Source organism: Ipomoea triloba, chromosome 5, assembly GCF_003576645.1.
Source record: "Ipomoea triloba cultivar NCNSP0323 chromosome 5, ASM357664v1".
Lineage (NCBI taxonomy): Eukaryota > Viridiplantae > Streptophyta > Magnoliopsida > Solanales > Convolvulaceae > Ipomoea > Ipomoea triloba.
Window position 1 is genome coordinate 26,612,666 of NC_044920.1, and position 25,340 is coordinate 26,638,005.

General features: G+C 35.3%; 3 protein-coding genes and 1 pseudogene across 4 annotated transcripts; all 4 read left to right on the plus strand.

Moving 5' to 3' along the window:
- Window positions 1-462: 462 nt before the first annotated feature.
- On the plus strand, window positions 463-3,794 carry LOC116019529 (subtilisin-like protease SBT3.6). Its single transcript, XM_031259782.1, has 9 exons — window positions 463-622; window positions 703-794; window positions 908-1,005; window positions 1,092-1,912; window positions 1,999-2,060; window positions 2,156-2,416; window positions 2,519-2,633; window positions 2,726-2,918; window positions 3,030-3,794. The coding sequence occupies exons 1-9, from the start codon at window positions 518-520 to the stop codon at window positions 3,578-3,580; spliced, it is 2,298 nt and encodes a 765-aa protein (XP_031115642.1). The 5' UTR covers window positions 463-517; the 3' UTR covers window positions 3,581-3,794.
- A 1,553-nt stretch (window positions 3,795-5,347) lies between these two features.
- On the plus strand, window positions 5,348-9,440 carry LOC116019528 (subtilisin-like protease SBT3.5). Of its 2 annotated transcripts, none has more exons than XM_031259781.1 (10): window positions 5,348-5,606; window positions 6,280-6,371; window positions 6,482-6,579; window positions 6,691-6,846; window positions 6,947-7,617; window positions 7,714-7,787; window positions 7,873-8,151; window positions 8,244-8,358; window positions 8,456-8,651; window positions 8,759-9,440. In XM_031259781.1, the coding sequence occupies exons 2-10, from the start codon at window positions 6,295-6,297 to the stop codon at window positions 9,307-9,309; spliced, it is 2,217 nt and encodes a 738-aa protein (XP_031115641.1). In that variant the 5' UTR covers window positions 5,348-5,606; window positions 6,280-6,294; the 3' UTR covers window positions 9,310-9,440. The 2 variants fall into 2 exon arrangements, with proteins under 2 accessions (XP_031115641.1, XP_031115640.1); XM_031259780.1 differs by lacking the exon at window positions 5,348-5,606 and adding an exon at window positions 6,028-6,188.
- Window positions 9,441-14,361: 4,921 nt separating this feature from the next.
- Window positions 14,362-15,601, plus strand: LOC116020486 (annotated as a pseudogene).
- A 4,555-nt stretch (window positions 15,602-20,156) lies between these two features.
- Window positions 20,157-23,662, plus strand: LOC116018716 (subtilisin-like protease SBT3.5). Its single transcript, XM_031258681.1, has 10 exons — window positions 20,157-20,365; window positions 20,457-20,548; window positions 20,659-20,756; window positions 20,871-21,026; window positions 21,120-21,787; window positions 21,881-21,954; window positions 22,048-22,326; window positions 22,419-22,533; window positions 22,635-22,830; window positions 22,944-23,662. The coding sequence occupies exons 1-10, from the start codon at window positions 20,261-20,263 to the stop codon at window positions 23,492-23,494; spliced, it is 2,334 nt and encodes a 777-aa protein (XP_031114541.1). The 5' UTR covers window positions 20,157-20,260; the 3' UTR covers window positions 23,495-23,662.
- The last annotated feature ends 1,678 nt before the right edge of the window (window positions 23,663-25,340 follow it).

Sequence of the window (25,340 nt, forward strand, 5' to 3'; positions counted from 1 at the left end):
ATATCTTCAATTTTACTGTAAGGATAACTTTTGTCTCTTTTAGTGTTTAGATCACATTTTAAGCGCACAAATAATACAACTTCAAAGTGGAAAATTCACTGGATACATAGGACCATAATACAGCTCCTTCTTTTCTCATCTTTTGTTTATTAGGTTTTTGTTTTTCTTAATCGTTAATTCTTTAATTGATGGCCTGGGGAGTTAAATCAGTGAATAATGACATGTGACATCACTCTGCCGCCATAACAAGACGTCAATAATTCACTATCTTCAATTCTTCATCTTGCATTCTCTAAGTTCTCCAACAGGAACAAAAAATCTTTTGACTAGTAGCACTAGTATTTTGTAAACCAATGCTTTTTATGCAGAGGCAATCATGAATCTTTGAAGAGAGGGAATATGCCTTTCACTCCTTCCTATGAAATATCTCACGCATATATGCTATAAATACTAGTGTCTTGGATGGAGAAGAGATCAAGCATAAAAACTTTCTTGAATTTCTTGTGTTATCCAAAATATGGATAAGAATCAAAATGAATTGATTGTGTTCAGTTTCTTCTTTGTCTGTCTACTTGTCTTCCAAAATGCTCTTGTTTATACCTCGGCACTGTCTGAACCCAAAGTCTGTAATTTACACTCAGTTTTGAATTGCTCAATTTTGAACTTCACTGATGTTTCTTTCTCATTTTTCACTAAAAACAGGTTTACATTGTGTATATGGGAGCGAGGCAGCATGATGATGTAGACCTCATCACTTCTACTCACCATGATATGCTAGCTACAGCCCTGGGAAGGTGCTTCAGTTTTAATTTGTTGCATTATATTCTACAAACTTATATATATATCCTCTGTTCGTTAGTTCTTGCTAATTTTAGAAACTTATTTGGCAATGCTTAATTTTATACAGCCGAGAAGCAGCAGCAAATTCAATGATTTACAGCTACAGTCATGGATTTTCCGGTTTTGCAGCCATGATGACCAAGTCCCAAGCTCAAACCTTTCAAGGTATGTAGTTTTTCAAGATTCCAGAAATCAGTTCGAGTACTTATAACTTTTTGATTCTTTTCTCCTAAACACTGCAACTTTTGTAGACTTACCTGGAGTTGTTAAAGTCATTCCTAATTCCTTCTACAAGTTGCGAACGACCAGGAGTTGGGATTATCTTGGCCTATCCTTAAACTCTGCCACTAATCTCCTGCACGATACTAAGATGGGTGACGGTGCCATTGTTGCTGTTTTAGATACAGGAGTGACACCAGAGAATGAAGCCTACAATGATAGAGGACTAGGGCCAATTCCTTCAAAATGGAAGGGCTACTGTGAGTCTGGAGAGCGGTTCGATCCCAAGAAGCATTGCAATAGAAAACTAATTGGAGCTCGGTTCTTCATTAAGGGCTACCTGGCTGAGATAGGACAGCCTGGAAATGTTTCAGGAATCTATGACTACATCTCTCCACGGGACCTTAATGGGCATGGCACTCACACTTCTAGTACTGCAGTTGGTTCACTTGTGTCAAATGTGAGCTACAAAGGACTGGCATTAGGAACATTTAGGGGCGGTGCACCTCGTGCAAGGCTTGCTTTTTACAAGATCGCGTGGGAAGGTCACTTCAATGCTGCCGATGCTCTCAAGGCCTTTGATGCTGCCATTCATGACGGAGTTGATGTTATATCTGCTTCTTTTGGGAAAGATGTGCCTTTAAGCGCTGAAGTAGACCCTATCGATTCACTCCACTTTGGTTCTTTCCATGCTGTTGCACATGGGATCACTGTTGTTGCTGCAGGAGGGAATGAAGGGCCTGCTGCTCAAACTGTGTCTGCTGCAGATCCATGGATTTTAACAGTTGCTGCTAATACACCTGATAGAGACTTCCCTACCCCAATCACACTAGGGAATGGCCAAACCTTCATGGTAATTATATTAAATTATCTGCATATTCTACTATTATTATAAATTGTGTAGTAATAATACAGACAAGATTGCTTTGCTTTATGTAGGGTCAATCGTTGTTCACAGGGAAAGACACAGGCGTTGTCGACTTGGTTTTTGTCTCAGACCAGTATGATATGATCCTTCAATTCCTAGTACTGCATTGTGTAGGTTGATCGAGGTTATATGTCATTTCTCTTCTTTTTGCATTATATTATTCTGTAGGTTTTGTGAAACTCTATCAACAAATGATACATGGATAGCTGGAAAAGTGGTGTTGTGTTTTACTGGAAAGCATGGCTTAGATCTTGATGTAGCAAACATTGTAGCGCAAGTTCGGGCTATTGTAAGGGAAGTTGGTGGTGTGGGAATTATTGTGTCACAGAAGCCATTTACATTACTAGATGGATATCTTGATGATTTTCCAAGTGTACAAGTTGATCACGAGGTTGGAACTAAAATACTCCTCTACACTGGCACCAAAAGGTATATATGCATATTTAGTATTTTAAAAAAAACCTTTATAATTGTCATACAATTTTTCCATGAATATTTAAAGCATGACTAATGAAACCATAATAAGTTCAGTACTCCAAAGGTGCGGCTAAGTCCATCCAAAACTCATATTGGTAAGCCAATCTCTAGCGTCATAGCAAAATACTCATCGCGTGGCCCTTATACTATATCCCCTTCTATACTTAAGGTATCGTGCGTTCTCACATACACACAAAAGTTCAAGTTTCTTAGACTCAACATCAACATAATATTTTGATATTGTAATAATTTAATTTGCAGCCAGATGTAGCAGCTCCGGGAACAAATATATTAGCAGCATATTTTACTAATGATCGTACAGTGTCAAGTTTTTATACGTTTTTAAGTGGAACATCTATGGCAGCACCACATGTGGCAGGAATAGTTGCACTGCTCAAAGTTGCCCACCCAGATTGGTCTCCAACTGCTATAAAATCTGCAATTGTTACAACAGGTTTAATTTGTTACAAGTCCTATTTGCACAAGTAAATGATAGTAATCTTATTAAAAAAAAAATTCAATTCTTTCAAGTATATATGAATTATATATGGTGTTTAATTTGCAGCATGGACAACTGATCCATCTTCCGGAGAACCTATTTTTAGTGAAGGAGAGACAATTACTAAGGTGGCAGATGCATTTGACTATGGGGGAGGGATCATAAACCCCAACAAAGCAAGATATCCTGGCCTCATCTATGACATGAGCACATCAGATTATCTTCAGTGTCTTTGTGCCATGGGATATAACAGCACGTCCATTAGTATAATTGCTGGAAAAACAACATCTTGCAATAAGGGGCTTTCCCTTTTGGATGTCAACTTTCCTTCCATAACCACACCAAATCTGAAAGGGTCGGTTACTATCACTAGAATTGTGACAAATGTTGGATCTGTAAATTCTAAATACAAAGTTATGGTTGAACCTCCAAAGGGAATAACTGTAACTGTAAAGCCAACTACACTAAACTTTAGTTCCAATGTCAAGAAGGCCTCCTACAGTGTAACAATTTCCACAAGCTATCGCTTCAATACAGGATACTATTTTGGGAGCTTAACTTGGAATGATGGAGTGCATAACGTGAGAATTCCTATCTCTGTCAAGACTACGTATTGATCGAGAATCTTATGGTGATGCTTGTTTCAAGAATATATAGTAAAAAAAAAAAAAAAAGCAAAGCAATTATGCTCATTATCAGCTCATTCTTCCAGTTGCCATAGCTTGGTTTTTATTTTAATTTCCATTATATTCTTAATTAATCAACAACTCATCAAAACGTACGAGCTAGTGTATAGTGTGCATCATATCCTAGTTTGAACATTGTCATGAATTGATTGGAGTAGGACACAAGCAGCAGGCCAGGGCAACCATGTATTTTGGGAAGTGGCCATCTTCGACCCAACACTAAGCTAATGCATCCTTTGTCACTTTGCAATAATGGTGGAGTTGTGGTACGATTATTCATTGAAACCAGCTGCCACTTTGATAAAGTATAACATTGCATTTCATTATATTCCTTCTTCTCCCATTATTTCATTATATTCCAGACTTATTAGCTAGAGGTCAAAAACACAACAAAGTAAATAATTTAATGTCGAGTGTATCATTGATTTGCTTACCTATCGAATCAAAATAATACATGTATGAAGAGAATGTTGCTAATATCTTCAATCATAGAGGGTACACAATAGCACAATAATAAGCTGAACATTAGTCTTGATTACTATTTGGAAGCAACCAAAAAAATTCCTATATTTGTATAAAGTAAAGGATTTTCTAGAGATTTACATCATGTTTGTTGGTTCACGGAATATAGAGATTGCATGATTTTTAATCTTTTTAAGTTTATTTTTGAGTTAATACCCAATATAATCCTCGACTATAGTGATTTTACTCAATTTAGTCCTAAATGACTTTTTGTGCTCAATATAGTCCTCGACTTTGATGGTTTTACCCAATTTAGTCCTTTGTTAGAAATTCTGTTAGTTAACGGTTATAAATACGGTCCTAATGGTAATTTCTCATCCTCCATCCCATTTAGGATGATTCCTTCTTCTTCTCCTTATTAAGATCCACGCAGAAATGTAAATTTTCGCACTAAATCAACTTCAATCCTAAATAAATAAATACAGAGTAAATAAATATTTGGCTACGAAAATTTACATTTCTGCATGGATCTTAATAATGGGAAGAAGAATGAATCATCCTAAATGGGATGAAGGACGAGAAATTACCATTAGGACCATATTTCTAACCGTCCACTAACAGAATTTTTAACAAAGGACTAAATTGAGTAAAACCATTAAAGTCGATGACTAAATTGAGCATAAAAAGTTATTTAGGACTAAATTGAGTAAAACCACTATAGTCAAGGACTATATCAGGTATTAACTCGTTTATTTTTGGTAACACCTAAGAAATCACGTCCCCCACAATTATAGATTATGTGAGATTTTATAAGATATTACTCATTTTAAACAAAAATCAAACACCCTCTTAGCTCCTCTTTCAAATGATGTTATTTGATTTACGAGAAAATTCACCGCCATTATTCTGCAATTCACTTAATCAGTTCAAATTGAGAATGCTAATAGATAAGAGTCAAATTTAAGTGAACTGCAGAATAAACTCGGCAAAATTACCTTGTAATCTTGTATGGTGTTCTAATTTGGTTGTTTTGGGCTAAGACTAATATTACTTGGTCGTCTCTTGATATGTCCAGTTCCAAGCTGCGTCAAGTTCCATCAACTTTGATTTTGTTCCAAATCCACACTTCCAACCTCCAACTCTAATCGTAACCAACTGTTTCTCTCTGTCTTTTTTCAATGTTCTAAAACGGGATTCAGTTAGAGGTAGAAACCAGTTTGCTTATAATTTCATGTTTGATTACTATTGATTATCTATTGGTCGCCTGCAGTGATTAAGTATTCTCTCTTAGTCCAATTTTCAAACACTCGGCATGCATTCTACATCGATGTTAGTGGTGAGAGGAGCATCAAGGATAACGCTTCCTTCCGGCGATTATCCAAGAAATCTGTTCCAATGGGCGAGCGGAGAAACTGCAACCGTACCAGCGGACAATCCATCTTTCCAACTGCAAGAAGGTGATTGGTCCTATTCTTGAACAATAGGGCATGCGCAGGTAATCCCTCGCGTGTTTGCTTTCACCTTTTTAGCGCACAAATAATACAACTTCAAAGTGGAAATTTCGCTGGATACATAGGACCATAATACACCTCCTTCTTTTCTCATCTTTTGTTTATTAGGTTTTTGTTTTTCTTTAATTGATGGCCTGGGGAGTTAAATCAGTGAATAATGATATATGACATCACTCTGCCACCATAACAAGACGTCAATAATTCATCACTATCATCAATTCTTCATCTTGCATTCTCTAAGTTCTCCGACAGGAACAAAAAATCTTTTGACTAGTAGCACTAGTATTTTGTAAACCAATGCTTTTTATGCAGAGGCAATCATGAATCTTTGAAGAGAGGGAATATGCCTTCCACTCCTCCCTATGAAATATCTCACACATATATGCTATAAATACTAGTGTCTTGAAAGGAGATGAGATCAAGCATAAACACTTTCTTGAATTTCTTGTGTTACCCAAAATATGGATAAGAATCAAAATGAATTGATTCTGTTCAGTTTCTTCTTTGTCTGTCTACTTGTCTTCCAAAATGCTCTTGTTTATACCTCGGCACTGTCTGAACCCAAAGTCTGTAATTTACACTCAGTTTTGAATTGCTCAATTTTGAACAGCACTTTGGCTTCACTGATGTTTCTTTCTCATTTTTCACTAAAAACAGGTTTACATTGTGTATATGGGAGCGAGGCAGCATGACGATGTAGACCTCATCACTTCTACTCACCATGATATGCTAGCTACAGTCCTCGGAAGGTGCTTCATCAGTTTTGTTGCATTATATTCTACAAAGTTATAAATATCCTCTGTTCAGTTCGTTCTTGCTAATTTTAGAAACTTATTTGGCAATGCTTAATTTTCTACAGCCGAGAAGCAGCAGCAAATTCAATGATTTACAGCTACAGGCATGGATTTTCTGGTTTTGCAGCCATGATGACCAAGTCCCAAGCTCAAACCTTTCAAGGTAATATATATATGCTTTTCAAGATCTTAGAAATGGGATTGAAGGAGCTTGTGGAATCGGCTCAAGAACTTGACTTTTTGTTTCTTCTCCAAAAAATTACAATTTTTGTAGACATACCTGGCGTTGTTAAAGTCCTTCCTAATTCCTTATACAAGTTGCGAACTACCAGGAGTTGGGATTATCTTGGCCTATCTTTGAACTCTGCCACCAATCTCCTGCACGATACTAAGATGGGTGACGGTACCATTGTTGCTGTTTTAGATACAGGTGCACTCCTTGTATTCAATTTTTTTTTTTTACAGTCTTAAGTCAAACTAGTCTAGTTAATCTTAGTATGTTAGCTCCACTGCATACATATATATACCAGGAGTGACACCAGAGAATGAAGCCTACAATGATAGAGGACTAGGTCCAATTCCTTCAAAGTGGAAGGGCTACTGTGAGTCTGGAGAGCAGTTCGATCCCAAGAAGCATTGCAATAGAAAACTAATTGGAGCTCGGTTCTTCATTAAGGGCTACCTGGCTGAGAGAGGACTACTTCAGCCTCTAAATCTTACCGGAATCAATGACTACATCTCTCCACGGGACCTTAATGGGCATGGCACTCACACTTCTAGTACTGCAGTTGGTTCAGTTGTGTCAAATGTGAGCTACAAAGGACTGGCATTAGGAACATTTAGGGGTGGTGCACCTCGTGCAAGGCTTGCTTTTTACAAGATCGGGTGGGAAGGTGGTTTCAATGCTGCCGATGCTCTCAAGGCCTTTGATGAAGCCATCCATGACGGAGTTGATGTTATATCTGCTTCTTTTGGGGCAAATGTGCCTTTAAGGCCTGAAGTAGACCCTAACGATTCACTCCACTTTGGTTCTTTTCATGCTGTTGCACATGGGATCACGGTTGTTGCTGCAGGAGGGAATGAAGGGCCTGCTGCTCAAACTGTGTCTGGTGCCGATCCATGGATTTTAACAGTTGCTGCTACTACACCTGACAGAGACTTCCCTACTCCAATCACGCTAGGAAATGGTCAAACCTTGATGGTAAATTATCTTAGCATTATCAGTTACAAAAACTCTACTATTTTAAATCATATATTAATAAATAATAATAATACAAGATTACTTTGCTTTATGTAGGGTCAATCGTTGTTCACAGGGAAAGACACAGGCGTTGTCAACTTATTTTACCCTACTGACCCAAATTCAGTACTGTATGATAATTCCTAATACTGCACTGTATTGCAAATAACCTGTAGTGTTACGTTATATGTCAATTCTCTTTTTTGTGTTCTGTAGGTTTTGTGACGATATAACTCCAGAAAATATATCTCCAAATGATACCCATTTTTTTGCTGGAAAAGTGGTGTTTTGTTTTACTGGAAAGCATGGCTTAGATCTTGATGTAGCTGGTATTGTAGCGCAAGCTCGAGCTGTTATGAGAGATGCTGGTGCTTTGGGAATTATTGTGTCACAGAAGCCATTTACACTACTGGATGCATACGATGATGATTTCCCTAGTGTACAAGTTGATTACGAGGTTGGAACTAAGATCCTTCTTTACATCCGCTCCACAAGGTATTTGCATATTAGGTAGTCAAAATAATTTTATAATTACCATAAAATTTTCCCTTGAATATTTAATGTGATTAATGAAACTATAAGTTCAGAAATCCAAAAGTGCGGTTAAGTCCATCCAAAACTCGGATCGGTAAGCCACTCTTCAGTGTTATAGCAAAGTATTCATCGCGTGGCCCTTATACTATAGCCCCAGCAATACTAAAGGTATCATTTTGATATGTATTATTTTGCTCCGTCGAAGAAGTTCAAGTTTCCCAAACTCAACATTGGCATAACCTTTTGATATTGCAATAATTTGTAGCCGGATATAGCAGCACCAGGAACAAATATATTAGCGGCATATGTTCCTGAAAATCCTGCTATCAAAATAAGTACATATAAGATGATCAGTGGAACATCTATGGCAACACCACATGTGGCAGGAATAGTTGCACTGCTCAAAGCTGCCCACCCAGATTGGTCTCCGGCTGTTATAAAATCTGCAATTGTCACAACAGGTTTGCTGCTACAAGTCCTACATTTTCATAAGTAAATGGTTATCTTATTCCTTTTATTTTCCACTAAATCTTTCGAACTATATATGAATTATGTGTTTAATTTGTAGCATGGACAACTGACCGATCCTCTGGAGAACCTATATTTAGTGAAGGAGAGACAATTAGTAAGTTGGCAGATGCATTTGACTATGGGGGAGGGATCATAAATCCTAATAGAGCAAACAAACCCGGCCTCGTTTATGACATGAGCACAACAGATTATGTTCACTGTCTTTGTGCCATGGGATATAGCAGCAAAGCAATTAGTATAATTGCAGGACAAACCATATCTTGCCATAAGGGCTTTTCCATTTTGGATGTGAACTTTCCTTCGATAACCATACCAGATTTAAAACACCCAGTCACTCTCACAAGAACTGTGACAAATGTTGGACCTGAAAATTCTACATACAAAGTTATGGTTGAACCTCCAAACGGAATAAGTGTTGTTGTAAAGCCAAGTACACTAAACTTCAATCCTAATGTCAAGAAGATCTCCTTCAACGTAACAATTTCAACGTGTCATCGTTTGAACACAGGATACTATTTTGGGAGCTTAATTTGGAATGATGGGGTGCATAATGTGAGAATTCCTATATCTGTCAAGACTGAGTATTAAGAATCTTAAATTTGTGCTTGTTAGGATTGTTTTAAGAATAAATAAGCATTAAGTTATTTGTATGAAGAGAATGTTGCTAATAATATTGAATTGCATGAGTTGAGTGTATGAAGAACTTGTATTTATAGTTTTGTCTTGTGAGTGAAAAAGCAAAGCAATTTTGCAAATTCTTCCATTTGCCATAGCTTGGCTTTCAATTTCCAGCTAGTCTTCATATATAACTCGTCATAAGGTATGAGCATTGGTTAATGGTTACTCATGGTGTTCAACCTCATGCAACAGTCATTAATTTGATTGCCTCCTTGTTCATGATCATATAATGTGGGACAGCAATAATGGAGGAGTGGTGGTTATCCATTGAAATCAGTCACTTCCATAAAGTAAACAATTTAATGTCGAGTGTATCATTGACTTGCTTAGCTATGGAATGTAAGGAATCAAAATAATACATGTATGAAGGGAATGTTGCTAATATCCTCAATCATAAAGGGCGCACAATAACACAATAATGAGCTAAACATTAGTCTTGATTACTATTTGGAAACAACCAAAAAAATTCCTATATTTGTATAAAGTAAAGGATTTTCTAGAGATTTACATCATGTTTGTTGGTTCACTAAATAGATTTTGAAGGAATAAAAAATGTTATTCAATAAGGAATGTACGTAATAGAATAGAAATTCTATTTCATTGTTTGGTTTGCTGAATGAATTAGATTTTGAGAATTCTATTATAGAATTTAATTGGTTTCATAAAATATCTTCGTCCTTGCTCTCGTCATTGAACCCTCCAAGATTTGCAAAGGATCTTTTTCTTTGTTGTCATCCTCATTATTATTATTAAAAAGCTATGGTCGGAAACCTAACATCAAATAAAGACAACTAGAACTCTAGAAGCATTAGCTAGCAAAATTGTTTAGCTTTTTATTACGAAAGGAAAAGCGGGGCACTGGTTTTAGCATGCCTCAAATCCTAGAATATAATTCAACGCTTAAAGTACCTAAGACAGTAAATACCTCAATCTTTATTCTTGAAAGAAAGATCCACTTAATCGTGATTTTTAATAAGAAACCTTGACCGTTAAAGGAACTCTCACATTATGCATCCCATGATTTTAAGTTATGCTTCCAAATGAATATCTCATGTTAAGTTATGCTTCCAAATGAATATCCCGTGTTGAAGCAATAGATTGTAGAAATTGTCACGGCAAATAAAAGACATCTTCTTCACCTTGGGGCCAAATATTAGTTCTTTTGGCTTTATTGATACATTTATTCCCATTGGAGTTTCGATTACTACTTTGTATTTTGAGTTTGTAGATCTAACATTTGTCACAGTTCTGATAAGAGTAACTGAACCTTTTAGGTTTGGTATAATTATGGATGGAAAGTTCACATTGAGAATGGAAAGCCCTTCAGGGCAAGATATGGTTTGTCCTGCAATATTGCTAATGGCACTGCCGTTATATCCCATGGCACAAAGGCAATGAAGATAATCTTTTGTTCCCATGTCATAGATGAGGCTAGGCTAGGCCAAGATTTTTTGCTTTGTTGGGGTTTATGATCCCTCCTCTATAGTCAAATGCATTTGTCAATTTACTCAATGTCTCTCCCTCACTATAAATTGGTTGCCCAGAGAATGGGTTATCCATGCTGCAATCACATATTTTATTTATGTAAATGAACTATAAAGTACAAGATCAGAGGAACAATTATTTTTAAAGCATAGGAACGTAGCAAACCTGTTGTGGTAATGGCGCCAGATTTTATAGCAGTGGGAGACCAATCTAAATGAACAGATTTGAGCAAATTAAAGCTACTATACCTGCCACATACATGTGGAGTAGCCATAGACGTTCCACACATTAAGTTATATATATATATACACTTTGGCCACTTGGCACATAAGGATTATTAGGAATATATGCTGCTAGTATATTTGTTTTCTGGAGTTGTTATATCTGACCTCTGATATTGTGCACTAGATAAATCCTATCTTATGAGTTATGACCTTAGTTGGTAAAGGGTCAAAAACTAAGGAGGTAAATCGGCTTGAGTTGACCATAGCTGACCAGTTCAAATCAAGCTGAAAATCGAACTTGTAACCTTGTAGTTACTAAGTCAATAGCCTGTTCAATTTGACTTCGGGTTGCCAACCGGCTGTTTGTTCTAATTTTTAATTACATCAAGCACAGATTGATTGAAAACTAAAGCTATGGCAAGATATACTGAAGAAATAATAGGAAACCCAAAAGCAGGAAAAGCATAAAGATGAACCAAGAATAGGCAACATGAGTTTGCAAACATCTACGAGACAAGACCCGTTTGTTGGGTCTCATTAATTTGGCTGACGAATCTTGGGTTTAGAAAGGCTGACGAGACCCATCAATATAATTGGTAAGAATGAGACACACAAGTTGGACATGCATATATATGAGAAACACCAATCGTTATATCGTGGACCAGGGTCCATAGTGCACTGTGGACCCTGGTCCGAAACAACATCGTTTCTATATGTTAGTGGGCGCGGACGCGAATGATTCCAGGGAATTCATTGTCTATAATACACAGAATTCTTGTTTAAAATACACAGAATGACTTGAGTGAATACACAGAATATTGACACAACTACACAAAAATCATCCTCCTAACATTCGAATACACAAAACATGTCACAACCTATGTTTAAGTACCCATAACATGAATATACAGAATTGTAGTCTACAATATATACACAGAATGCCTTCAAAGAATACACAGAATATGAAAACACCAAATACACAAACACATTACCCCTGTATTTAAGTACCGCATAATGTATATACAGAATCCTTGTCTAGAATACATAGAATGACTTGAGGGAATACACAGAATATTGATACAACTACACAGAAATCATCCTCCTAACATTCGAATACACAAAACACGTCACAACTACCGCTAACATGAATACACAAAATCGTAGTCTACAATACATAGAATGTCTTCAAAGAATACATAGAATATTAACACAAATACACAAACCAGCCGAAACGCGAAACGTGATTTAAAAAAAAAAAACAAATCATAATTAAAATGACAAAACGACGTCGTTTTGGTACGGGTGCACAATGCATTGTGCACCCTAATCCACGATATAAATTGTTGTTCTGATCCACGATATAAATTACCGAGAAACACAGCTTGTTGTATTTGTATTTTTGGTTTGTATTTCTACCAACAAGAAACGTAAGGGGTTTGTTGTATTTTAGAGAAAAAAAAAATGATTCAGGAAAATTGACAAACTCATTTTTTTTTTACCAAAAATTGAAGTCCCAAAGAAGTTTTTTCCTTCTTTTATTCAAATTTTAAAAATTACCCATTTTATCACTTATTCACGAAAGATGCCCATTTCATTAAATTTCCCTTGATTTGATTCCCTGGCCCGCAAATTATATCGTGGACCGTGGTCTACAATGCATTGTGGACCGCGCATCAAAACGACGTCGTTTTGATTAATGAAAACAGACGGATGAATTCGTGTCACTCACTTTCAGTTCATATACACTGCAGTTACATTTCAACACAACTGCAGTTACATTTCAACACAATTGCAGTTACATTTTGATATAACTACAGTTTCATTCGATAATATAAAAACACAAATGTGAAACTGTTATTCAGTATCAGTTCATATACACTGCAGTTACATTTCAACACAACTACATTTACATTTCGATATAACTACAGTTTCATTCGATAACATCAAAACAAATATAAGGCAGTATCTTTTGAGATGAACTGTAGTGTCAATTGCGGGCTCCGTCTCCCACTTACTGAAACGACGTCGTTTTGAGACCACGGTCTACGATATAAGAACTGTCCCTGGCCGGGCCACCAATAATGAACTAATTGAAAAAGCCAAAACAGTAGAAATATTGAGTTATATTATTGTCCTCTATATCCGCCAAAGTTAGCTCTCACCAAGCATTGGATTCGGATCGATATTGTTTGTAGTTTTGTACCTTAACAATGCAAGTAAATCAAAGGGAAATTAAAGGGCTACATTTTGTTCCACATTTATAACAAATTAAGATATCCAATTCGCGACGGAAGGAAAGCAAACTTATGTAGTGTGTGATGTTCAATATCTATTTGTCAAGCTTAATATCACCGGCCCTCAAGGCTTAGTAATAACACAATAGCATGAGCCTTAGTACCATGTAGTGTAAGAGACTTGAGTTATTTTGTGCAAGTCCAAGGAAGGTTTGGTTGACCGACTTGTTTTTACTCGGAAGGACGTATTGATCAACCGTTTAATCAAGTGGACGTTTGGGTTCCATTATAACTTTTCTAGATTCACGCTAATCACCATAAATGGAAGGCAAATCCTTAGGACATGTGTCTTTATCCTTTGTAATCCATTATAACAGCTAGAAGCCAGATGATGTAAATTTTTTGCCAAATGATTGTATCACTAAAATAACGTCAATAATACATTCAACATTTTAAATCTCTTTTAATTTATGCAAAGAAAGGAATTTAATTTTGTTCATTTAAAGAGTAATTAAGATTCATGTTTAGCTCACTATTCTGTCCCTCCAATGTCAGTGTTTGGATATTAGCAACATTATATTATTGTCTTCATACACATACTATTTTTTACCACTAACAGTAGCTAATAAGTAAGGAATAAAATTAAATCTTTCATATACTTTATCAAAGTTGCAGCAGGCAGGTTTCCCTCCACCATTATTGCAAAGTGACAAAGAAGATAAGATCCATTTGCAGACATGTATGATTTCCCAGCTGGCTGTGTACAATGTTCGAGCTAGGTCACTAGGATGAATACTATATAAGTAACCACTAAGTAAATGATAATCTTTTTTTTTTTTTTTAAAAAAGTCGATTCTTTTTAAGTATATATGAATTATGTGTTTAATTTGCAGCATGGATAACTGATCCATCATCTGGAGAACCTATTTTTAGTGAAGGAGAGACAATTTCTAAGGTGGCAGATGCATTTGACTATGGGGAGGGATCATAAACCCCAACAAAGCAAAATATCATGGCCTCATCTATGACATGAGCACATCAGATTATCTTCAGTGTCTTTGTGCCATGGGATATAACATCACGGCCATTAGTATAATTGCTCGAAAAACAACATCGTGCAATAAGGGGCTTTCCCTTTTGGATGTCAACTTTCCTTCCATAACCATACCAAATCTAAAAGGATCGGTTACCGTCACTAGAGGTGGAAATAGGCTAGGCCGAGCCGGGCTTTAGAAAATTAGGCCTGGGCCTGCTATAGAAATCTAAAGCCTGGGTCTGAGCCTGAGCCTGAGCCTGTATGTAGGCTTTTTTTAGGCTCAAGCCTGAGCCTACAGTTGGCCTGGCCTGGCCTGAAGCCTTTTTAAAAGCCTATTTAACATATAAGCCTTTAAAAAGGCTTCAAAATAGATCCTAAATACGCTTTGAGCCTATTTAAATAGGCCTTAAACCTATTTAAGGCCTACAATTTAAAGCCTTTTAAAGTATACCTGTAAAAAATTTACAAAAAATATCTAAGTTCATATCTAAAAACATAATAAATGTGAATGAAGGTTATACCCCTCATTTATGTCTGTTTTTTCCGTTAAGTTTTTTTGTGCATTATGCTATAAAAGTTGTACTACATAATATTTTGGACAAATATACCCCTACCGTTATAACTTCCGTTATCTTTTCCACTATTGTTACTATGCACATGCATCCACCATATATTTTCTTATCTTCTTCAATAATAATAATAATAATAATATATACACAATAAATATTAGAGTTATATGTTAGTTATTTTTTAAAATATAAATATCCAATTTATAAAAATATTTTACATTATTATTATTATTATTATTATTATTATTATTTACTATATTAAAATTTAAATAAATATAAAATTTTAATATAAAATACTAATATTGGGCACCTACTTTTTGCGCATCGCGCATAAGAAAAACTAGTTTCATAATAAATGACAAAATCATAAGTTCATATTTCATAATACAATATCCAACATCACAAGTTTAATAAGTAGGCCAGGCCGTAGGCCCCTATAAAGGGGTCTGGCCTATTCCCACCGCTAACCATCACTAGAATTGTGACAAATGTTGGATCTGTAAATTTTTAATGTCAAGAAGGCCTCTTAAATGTAACAATTTTCACAAGCTATCGCTTCAAGCCTTCAACACATGATACTATTTTGGGAGCTTAACTTGGAATGATGGAGTGCATAACGTGAGAAATCCTATCTCTGTCAAGACTATGTATTGAGAATCTACTATGTATTGAGAATCTTATGGTACAGTGATATTTGTTTCAAGAAATATATATATAATAAAGTTAAGTTATTTGTAGACCATGCATGTCATTAATGTTCTCATAATGTTGAACTGTATACATAAATTGAGGCAATCAAGAACCAGTATCACTAGTTTTCACTTATATATGAACAAAAAAGCAAAGCAATATAATTATGCTCAGCTCATTCTTCCACTTGCCATAGCTTGGTTAATTTTTATTTTAATTTCCATTATTAATCAACAACTCATCAAAACGTACGAGTGATGGTTACTTATAGTGTGCATCCTAGTTTGAACATTGTCATGTATTTGATTGGAGTAGGACACAATCATGTTTTCTGGGAAGTGGCCATCTTAGACCCAACACTAATTAAGCTAATAATGCATCCTTCTTTGTCACTTTCCAATAATGGTACGGTGGAGTTGTGGTACGATTATTCATTGAAACCAGCTGCCACTTTGCTAAAGTATAACATTTCATTTCATTATATTTCTTCTTCTCTCATTATTTCATTATATTCCAGACTTATTAGCTAGGGGTAAAAAATAGTACAGTACATTGTAGGAAGACAATAATGTTGCTAATAATATCCCAAAACACTGTCATTGAAGCCACACAATACTGAGCTAAACATGAGTCTTAATTACTCTTTAACAAAAAAGATCAGAGCAAAAATAAATTCCTAACTAAATATATAAATTAAAATATCAAGTTTCTAGGGATTTAATGCTGGATGTATATATCGCGTTACTTTTGATATTGTTTAATGTGAGACAATTTACATATCATTTTGCAATACCAATTATATATTTCTTTAACATCATGCAATGTGTCTTTACATTCATAATTGACTTAATTAACTCAAGCTATTTAGTTAATAATTATGTAAAAAATTTATTAAATGCAAAAAAATTACAATAAGAAACTTTTTTTAAAAAGTAAGTGAAAGATAGAAAAAGAGTTAACTTGATCAATAAATAATATGTAACTAATACACGTAAAAAATACAATTAAAAAGTAGGCACAGTGTGAATACAATTTTTTTTGTTATTTTATATTTATTTACTAACTCTTCAATTGATTTTAATTTATTAAACATATCTTATTTAATATGTAAACATCCAATAAGTGATAGTAGTTTAAAGGGGTGTTTGGCAATTAGATGTTAGTGGGTAGCTAACAACTAATTGTGACAACTTTTTTGATCAACTGGTAGTATATCGTTTGATAAATTAATTATTTACTGTTAACGGGTAACTTGTAACATAAATTTAAAGGAAATGAATATATTATTTTATTGATTGAATTATCCTTAAACATCATATACAAAAATACATAAAGTATATTATTCTAATTCAGAAAATACATTAACTGATCTCACCTTAAAAATTTCATTATTCTAATACATATAAAGTAAATTATTTTAACTCATAAAATATATTATCTTACTAAAAAATGTTCATTATTTTAACACACGCGCGGAACAAGACATTTTTTAAACATCAAAACGACGTTGTTTTAGATCGTGGTCGATACAATATAATCGACGTTGTTTTAGATCGTGGTCGATACAATATAATAATTTTGGTAGGCTTTACTAATAACATCAACTCGATCTTTTGTTGCTATGGAAGAAGAAACATGGGCAATGATTAAAGACGTGTCAAAGATTGAAGCTACTTCCATGTGGTAATGCCTATGTGCACCTTAAGAGCATCACCAAGTGTGAATTTTTTTAGAGTTTATGGATTATGTGGATATAATTTTGGGTGATATAGAGGGGATAGAAGATAAGAGGGAGAATGGGAACAACCATAATTGTGATTTTTGGAAGAGTTTTTTCAAAATAAAAACTTGAGTGGTATTTTTATTTATTTATTTATTTTTTATGGTGGGTACCTCAAGGAAAAAGAGAGAGAGAGAGAGAGAGAGATTTTGCTTCGTGTGCCACTTTTAATGCATGGAGTGCACCCAATTGGCGCGTGTAGTACACACGCCATCTGGACGCGTTGAGATCTTTTATTTTTATTTTTAAATTTTCACATTTTTATTTATTGTCGTTCTCCTCTTCTTCTTCTTCTTTTTTTCATCTCCATTACCTCTGCTTTCTCTGTCATATTTGGTTGCACAAAAACCACATTTATGGGTTTGAATTGCCCTAAGAACATCTTCAATAGCAATTTTTTTTTGAGGTGCCAACAAGGAGAGAGAGAGGAGGGAAAGAGAAGTAGGAAAAAGAGGAAAAAACATAAAAAGCAGGTTTAACACAAAAAAAAAAAAAAAAAAAAAAAAAAAAAAAGATGGCGCGCACCAGTCAGTGCGTGCACTGCACGCGCCTGGCTGGGTGTTGTAAGTGTTCGAAATGCGCGTCCCTGCGCTTTTCTTCTCCACTTTCTCTCTCCTGCGGGACCTACAAAAACCAACCTTTGCAGGAAGACCCCAACTTTTCTCTCTCCTCCACATAAGTCATGTTCTCCTCAAAAACTAAACAAAAATCACTATTATTGTTGCTCTAAGAAGTGAGAGACAAGCATTGATGAATAGTATTGAGTTATCGAATTTGGGTCATGGGTCAACTAGTTCAAATCGTGAATAGTGAGTCGAGATGATATATCAATGACATTATTAGAGGGTGTGTAATCTAGACCAAGGTAGGGTTATGCAGCGAGGAGGGAAGACAAAGAAGAAAAGCTTTAACAAATAAGAGAAGTAAAAATACATTTTTACTCTTAAATTTAATAGCTTAGGAATCTTAATTGCTATGGAGGATTAAATTGAGTAGGGTTTTTATATAGTTGAAGATTTATTTTTTATTTTTTGAAAAAAGTTAAAGATTTAATTAGACAAAAATAATAGTTGATGGCATTTTCAACAAAAAAAAAAAAAAGTTGATGATTAAATTGGTAATTTCGCTATAACCATTTTAGTTATTAACTCATTTGTTATTAACCATTTACTAGTTAATATAACACCTTTTGATCCAATTCTCTAAATGATATTCACTCCCATAATATAATATCTCAATAGATTTACAAACTTATAGCCCTAGATGCTTCCATAGGACATTTGATTTATGTTATCCCACATAATCATGTAATATCAATATATCATATTTCTTTGCTTGTTTCAAGAGAGTGTGGAGTCGACATTATAATGAATGCATGATTTTTAATCTTTGATTTTAAAGTTTATTTTTGGTAACACCTAAGAAATCATGTCGAGTCCCCTCACAATTATAGATTATGTGAGATTTTATAAAATATTACTCTTTTAAAACAAAAATCAAACACCCACTTAGCTTCTTTTTCAAATGGTGTTATTTGATTTACGAAAAAGTTCAATTCACATTTATTATTTGAAGGTGTGATTTGAGTGAAGTTGGCTTTGTGATCTTATTCGAAAAAAGGATTATAAAGAGGTAAATCAACTTAAATGGCTGGTTAATCTGTTTAAACGAGAATGTTAATAGATAAACTCTCTCAATTAGTCGAATTTTGAACCTTTATAGTTATAGTTAGTTACTAAGCAAACTTATGAGATAAACTTGGCAAAATTACCTTGTATGGTGTTCTAATTTGGTTGTTTTGGGCTAAGACTAATATTACTTGGGCGTGTCTCCTGATATGTCCAGTTCCAAGCTGCGTCAAGTTCCATCAACTTCGATTTTGTTCCAACTTCGATCAAACTGAGCTCGAATGGCTTGGGAGCCTGCAACGCTCATCCACACTCCCAGCCTCCAACCCTAAACGTAACCAACTGTTTCTCTCTGTCTTTTTTCAATGTTCTAAAACGGGATTCAGTTAGAGGTAGAAACCAGTTTGTTTATAATTGCATGTTTGATTACTATTGATTATCTATTTGTCGCCTTCAGTGATTAAGTATTCTCTGTTAGTCCAAATTTCAAACACTGGGCATGCATTCTACATCGATGTTAGTGGTGAGAGGAGCATCGAGGATAACGCTTCCTTCCGGCGATTATCCAACAAATCTGTTCCAATGGGGAGCAGAGAAACTGCAACCGCCGTACCAGCGGACAACCCACCTTTCCAACTGCAAGAGGATGATTGGGTGTATTCTTGAACAATAGGGCATGCGCAGGTAATCCCTCGTGTGTTTGCTTTCACCTTTTTAGCGCACAAATAATACGGAGTAAAACTTTAAAAAGTGGAAAATTCGCTGGATACATAGGGCCATAATACACCTCCTTCTTTTGTCATCTTTTGTTTATTAGGTTTTTGTTTTTCTTAATCGTTAATTCTTTAATTGATGGCCTAGGGAGTTAAATCAGTGAAAATGATATATGACATCACTCTGCCACCATAACAAGACGTCAATAATTCACTTATCTTTTTTCTTTTTCTTTTTGAAATAAACAATTCACTATCTTCAATTCTGCATCTTGCATTCTCCAACAGGAACAAAAAATCTTTTGACTAGTAGCACTAGTATTTTGTAAACCAATAATTTTTATGCTATGCAGAGGCAATCATGAATCTTTGAAGAGAGGGAATATGCCTTTCACTCCTTCCTTTGAAATATCTCACACATATATGCTATAAATACTAGTGTCTTGGAAGGAGAAGAGATCAAGCATAAACACTTTCTTGAATTTCTTGTGTTATCCAAAATATGGATAAGAATCAAAATGAATTGATTCTGTTCAGTTTCTTCTTCGTCTGTCTACTTGTCTTCCAAAATGCTCTTGTTTATACCTCGGCACTGTCTGAACCCAAAGTCTGTAATTTACACTCAGTTTTGAATTGCTCAATTTTGAACAACGCTTCGGTTTCACTCATGTTTCTTTCTCATTTTTCACTAAAAACAGGTTTACATTGTGTATATGGGAGCGAGGCAGCATGATGATGTCGACCTCATCACTTCTACTCACCATGATATGCTAGCAACAGTCCTCGGAAGGTGCTTCAGCAGTTTTGTTGCATTGTATTCTACAAAGTTATAAATATCCTCTGTTCAGTTCGTTCTTGCTAATTTTAGAAACTTATTTGGCAATGCTTAATTTTATACAGCCGAGAAGCAGCAGCAAATTCAATGATTTACAGCTACAGGCATGGATTTTCTGGTTTTGCAGCCATGATGACCAAGTCCCATGCTCAAACCTTTGAAGGTAATATATATATATACACACTTTTCAAGATCTGAGAAATGGGATTGAAGAGCTTGTGGATCGGCTCAAGTAATTGACTTTTTGTTTCTTCTCCTAAAATTACAATTTCTGTAGACTTAACTGGCGTTGTTAAAGTCATTCCTAATTCCTTCTACAAGTTGCGAACAACCAGGAGTTGGGATTACCTTGGCCTATCCTTGAACTCTGCCACCAATCTCCTGCACGATACTAAGATGGGTGACGGTACCATTGTTGCTGTTTTAGATACAGGTGCACTCCTTGTATTCAATTTTTCTTTTTACAGTCTTAAGTCAAACTAGTCTAGTTAATCTTAGAATGTTAGCTCCACTGCATATATACCAGGAGTGACACCAGAGAATGAAGCCTACAATGATAGAGGACTAGGGCCAATTCCTTCAAAGTGGAAGGGCTACTGTCAGTCTGGAGTGCAGTTCGATCCCAAGATGCATTGCAATAGAAAACTAATTGGTGCTCGCTACTTCATTGATGGCTTCCTGGCTGAGAAAGGACAGCCTGGAAATGTTACAGGAATCAATGACTACATCTCTCCAAGGGACGCTTATGGGCATGGCACTCACACTTCTAGTACTGCAGTTGGTTCAGTTGTGTCAAATGTGAGCTACAAAGGACTGGCATTAGGAACATTTAGGGGTGGTGCACCTCGTGCAAGGCTTGCTTTTTACAAGATCGGGTGGGAAGGTGGCAGCATCAGTGCTGCCGATACTCTCAAGGCCTTTGATGAAGCCATTCATGATGGAGTTGATGTTATATCGGCTTCTTTTGGGGCTGATGTTCCTTTAAGTGCTGAAGTAGACCCTAATGATCTTCTCCACTTTGGTTCTTTTCATGCTGTTGCACATGGGATCACTGTTGTTGCTGCAGGAGGGAACGAAGGGCCTGCTGCTCAAACTGTGTCTGGTGCGGATCCATGGATTTTAACAGTTGCTGCTACTACACCTGACAGAGACTTCCCTACCCCAATCACACTAGGAAATGGTCAAACCTTGATGGTAAATTATCTTAGCATTATCAATTACAAAAACTCTACTATTTTAAATCATATATTAACAAATAATAATACAAGATTGCTTTGCTCTATGTAGGGTCAATCGTTGTTCACAGGGAAAGACACAGGCGTTGTCAACTTATTTTACCCTCCTGACCCAAATTCAGTACTGTATGATAATTCCTAATACTGCACTGTATTGCAAATAACTTGTAGTGTTACGTTATAATGTTATATGTCAATTCTCTTTTTTGTGTTCTGTAGGTTTTGTGACGAAATAACTCCAGAAAATATGTCTCCAAATGATACTCAATTGTTTGCTGGAAAAGTGGTGTTGTGTTTTACTGGAAAGCATGGCTTAGAACTTGATGTAGCTGGTATTGTAGCGCAAGCTCGAGCTGTTATGAGAAAAGTTGGTGCTTTGGGAATTATTGTGTCACAGAAGCCATTTACGCTACTGGATGCATACGATGATGATTTTCCTAGTGTACAAGTTGATTACGAGGTTGGAACTAAGATACTTCTTTACATCCGCTCCACAAGGTATATGCATATTATGTAGTCAAAATAATTTATTAATTACCATAAATTTTTCCCTTGAATATTTAATGTGATTAATGAAACTATAAGTTCAGAAATCCAAAAGTGCGGTTAAGTCCATCCAAAACTCGGATCGGTAAGCCACTCTCCAGTGTTGTAGCAAAGTATTCATCACGTGGCCCTTATACTATAGCCCCAGCAATACTAAAGGTATCATTTTGATATGTACTATATATTTTGCTCCGTTGAAGAAGTTCAAGTTTCCCAAACTCAACATCGGCATAACCTTTTGATATTGCAACAATTTGTAGCCAGATATAGCAGCACCAGGAACAAATATATTAGCAGCATATGTTCCTAAAAATCCTGCTATCAAAATAAGTACATATAAGATGGAAAGTGGAACATCTATGGCAACACCACATGTGGCAGGAATAGTTGCACTACTCAAAGCTGCCCACCCAGATTGGTCTCCAGCTGTTATAAAATCTGCAATTGTCACAACAGGTTTGTTACAAGTCCTTCATTTTCATAAGTACCTAAATGGCCTGGTTATCTTATTCCTTTTATTTTCCTTTAAATCCTTCGAACTATATATGAATTATGCGTTTAATTTGTAGCATGGACAACTGACCGATCCTCTGGGGAACCTATATTTAGTGAAGGAGAGACAATTAGTAAGTTGGCAGATGCATTTGACTATGGGGGAGGGATCATAAATCCTAATAGAGCAAAAAAACCCGGCCTCGTTTATGACATGAGCACAACAGATTATGTTCAGTGTCTTTGTGCCATGGGATATAGCAGCAAAGCAATTAGTATAATTGCCGGACAAACCATATCTTGCCATAAGGGCTTTTCCATTTTGGATGTGAACTTTCCTTCGATAACCATACCAGATTTAAAACGCCCAATCACTCTCACAAGAACTGTGACAAATGTTGGATCTGAAAATTCTACATACCAAGTTATGGTTGAACCTCCAAATGGAATAACTGTTGTTGTAAAGCCAAGTACACTAAACTTCAGTCCTAATGTCAAGAAGATCTCCTTCAACGTAACAATTTCAACGCGCCATCGTTTAAACACGGGATACTATTTTGGAAGCTTAATTTGGAATGATGGGGTGCATAATGTGAGAATTCCTATATCTGTCAAGACTGAGTATTAAGAATCTTAAATTGGTGCTTGTTAGGATTGTTTTAAGAATAAATAAGCATTAAATTATTTGTATGAAGAGAATGTTGCTAATAATATTGAATTACATGAGTTGAGTGTATGAAGAACTTGTATTCATAGTTTTGTCTTTGTGAGTGAAAAAGAAAAGCAATTTTGCAAATTCTTCCATTTGCCATAGCTTGGCTTTCAATTTCCAGTTTTCATATAATAACTCATCATAAGGTATGAGCAATTGGTTAATGGTTATTCATGGTGTTCAATCTCGTATATACAACAGTCAACAATTTGATTGCCGTCTTGTTCATGATCAAATAATGTGGAACAGCAATAATGGAGGAGTTGTGGTTATCCATTGAAATCAGCCACTTTAATAAACTAAACAATTTAATGTGAGTTGTATCATTGACTTGCTTACCTATCGAATCAAAATAATACATGTATCGAACGGTTCGGTTAAAAACCGAACCGAACCGAACCGAAAACACCGAAATATTTTATAATTAAATATAAATATATATTATATATAATTATAAATATATATATATATATATATATATATATATATATATATATATATATATATATTAATTAATAAATATATTTATATATTATTTATAAATACGTAATATATATATTTCAAAACTAAGAATGAATTTGGAAATTCATTCCAGTTACTGGAATGAATTTCCAAATTCATTTCAGTTTTGGAATTTAATTTCTAGTTTTATTTTTTTATTTTAATTTGTTTGAATTGTTAATTTGTTATGGTGGTATTTATTATTTAAATATTAAACTTTGGATTTGGGTTATGTGATGTTTCATGTATAGTAAATACGGTGCCCCGCTAACTCGCGGCACCTCCGATCGCCTTGTCTCCTAGGAAATGTTAAAATTCGGGAGCCGTAAACCGAACCGAACACTGAACCGAAGTAAATCCGAACCGAAACCGAACCGTTTCAAACCGAACCGAAACCGAACCGAACTCTAATGTTAAACCGAATGGTTCAATTTTTTTTAAAACCGAAAAACCGAAACCGAAACCGAAACCGAAAAAACCGAACCGAAGACCGAAATGCCCACCCCTATCCTCAATCATATTCCCTATCACTCACCTTCCACCACCATCGCCACTGCACCATGAGAAGGGTATCTATTATGGTGCGCCAATCGCCTACGGGAGCCACCAGATTATTACTCGTTCAATAGAGAAGAAAGAGAAAGAGAAGAAGTAAATGACTAAATTGCCTCATCATTTTACTCTTTAAAATTCTTCGGCTACTTTTTCACGATAATTTGACTGGAAGGATTGAAATTGAGAAAAATTAAATAATTGTGGACTTAAATTGACTGTTTTTAAACTCGTGAAACTCACTTCAATAGTCATGGGACAAAAGTAAAATTTACTCGTGTATTAAAATTAAATATTTAGTATATTAAAAATGGGTCACACTTGTGTGAGACCGTCTCACGGATCCTTGTTCGTGAAACGCGTAGGGTCGGGTCAAAGCACCATGCAAATGTCATACTTATATACTTAAATATAACACTAATCAAGAATACAATTTTTGTTACTTATAAGAGAAAAAGTAATACATTTTTCATAATAAGTAATGTTGACAAGTGCCCCTTACATATAAGAGCAAATATAATACTTTTGAGGAAAAATGTAATACGTTTAAATCGAAATGCAAAAGTATTGTATTTTCCCTTAAAAGTATTACATTTACCCTTATAAGACTGACCACATCCCTGCCAATATGGTATTGGCAAGGTGATGTGGATATATTTAACACAATTTTTTTTTTAATTGTGACTGGGATTGCAAATTTGCATTCCTG

What these genes read in the sequence shown, in the direction of transcription:
- LOC116019529 (XM_031259782.1), top strand. Translation starts at nt 518, where the DNA reads ATGGATAAGAATCAAAATGAATTGATTGTGTTCAGTTTCTTCTTTGTC. An exon ending in GGAATGGCCAAACCTTCATG is followed by an intron (nt 1,913 to 1,998) that starts GTAATTATATTA and finishes TGCTTTATGTAG; the next exon opens with GGTCAATCGTTGTTCACAGG. An exon ending in CTCTACACTGGCACCAAAAG is followed by an intron (nt 2,417 to 2,518) that starts GTATATATGCAT and finishes TAATAAGTTCAG; the next exon opens with TACTCCAAAGGTGCGGCTAA.
- LOC116019528 (XM_031259780.1), top strand. Translation starts at nt 6,084, where the DNA reads ATGGATAAGAATCAAAATGAATTGATTCTGTTCAGTTTCTTCTTTGTC. An exon ending in CGGCACTGTCTGAACCCAAA is followed by an intron (nt 6,189 to 6,279) that starts GTCTGTAATTTA and finishes CACTAAAAACAG; the next exon opens with GTTTACATTGTGTATATGGG. An exon ending in CTAGCTACAGTCCTCGGAAG is followed by an intron (nt 6,372 to 6,481) that starts GTGCTTCATCAG and finishes AATTTTCTACAG; the next exon opens with CCGAGAAGCAGCAGCAAATT.
- LOC116018716 (XM_031258681.1), top strand. Translation starts at nt 20,261, where the DNA reads ATGGATAAGAATCAAAATGAATTGATTCTGTTCAGTTTCTTCTTCGTC. An exon ending in CCATGCTCAAACCTTTGAAG is followed by an intron (nt 20,757 to 20,870) that starts GTAATATATATA and finishes CAATTTCTGTAG; the next exon opens with ACTTAACTGGCGTTGTTAAA. An exon ending in ATCTGCAATTGTCACAACAG is followed by an intron (nt 22,831 to 22,943) that starts GTTTGTTACAAG and finishes TTTAATTTGTAG; the next exon opens with CATGGACAACTGACCGATCC.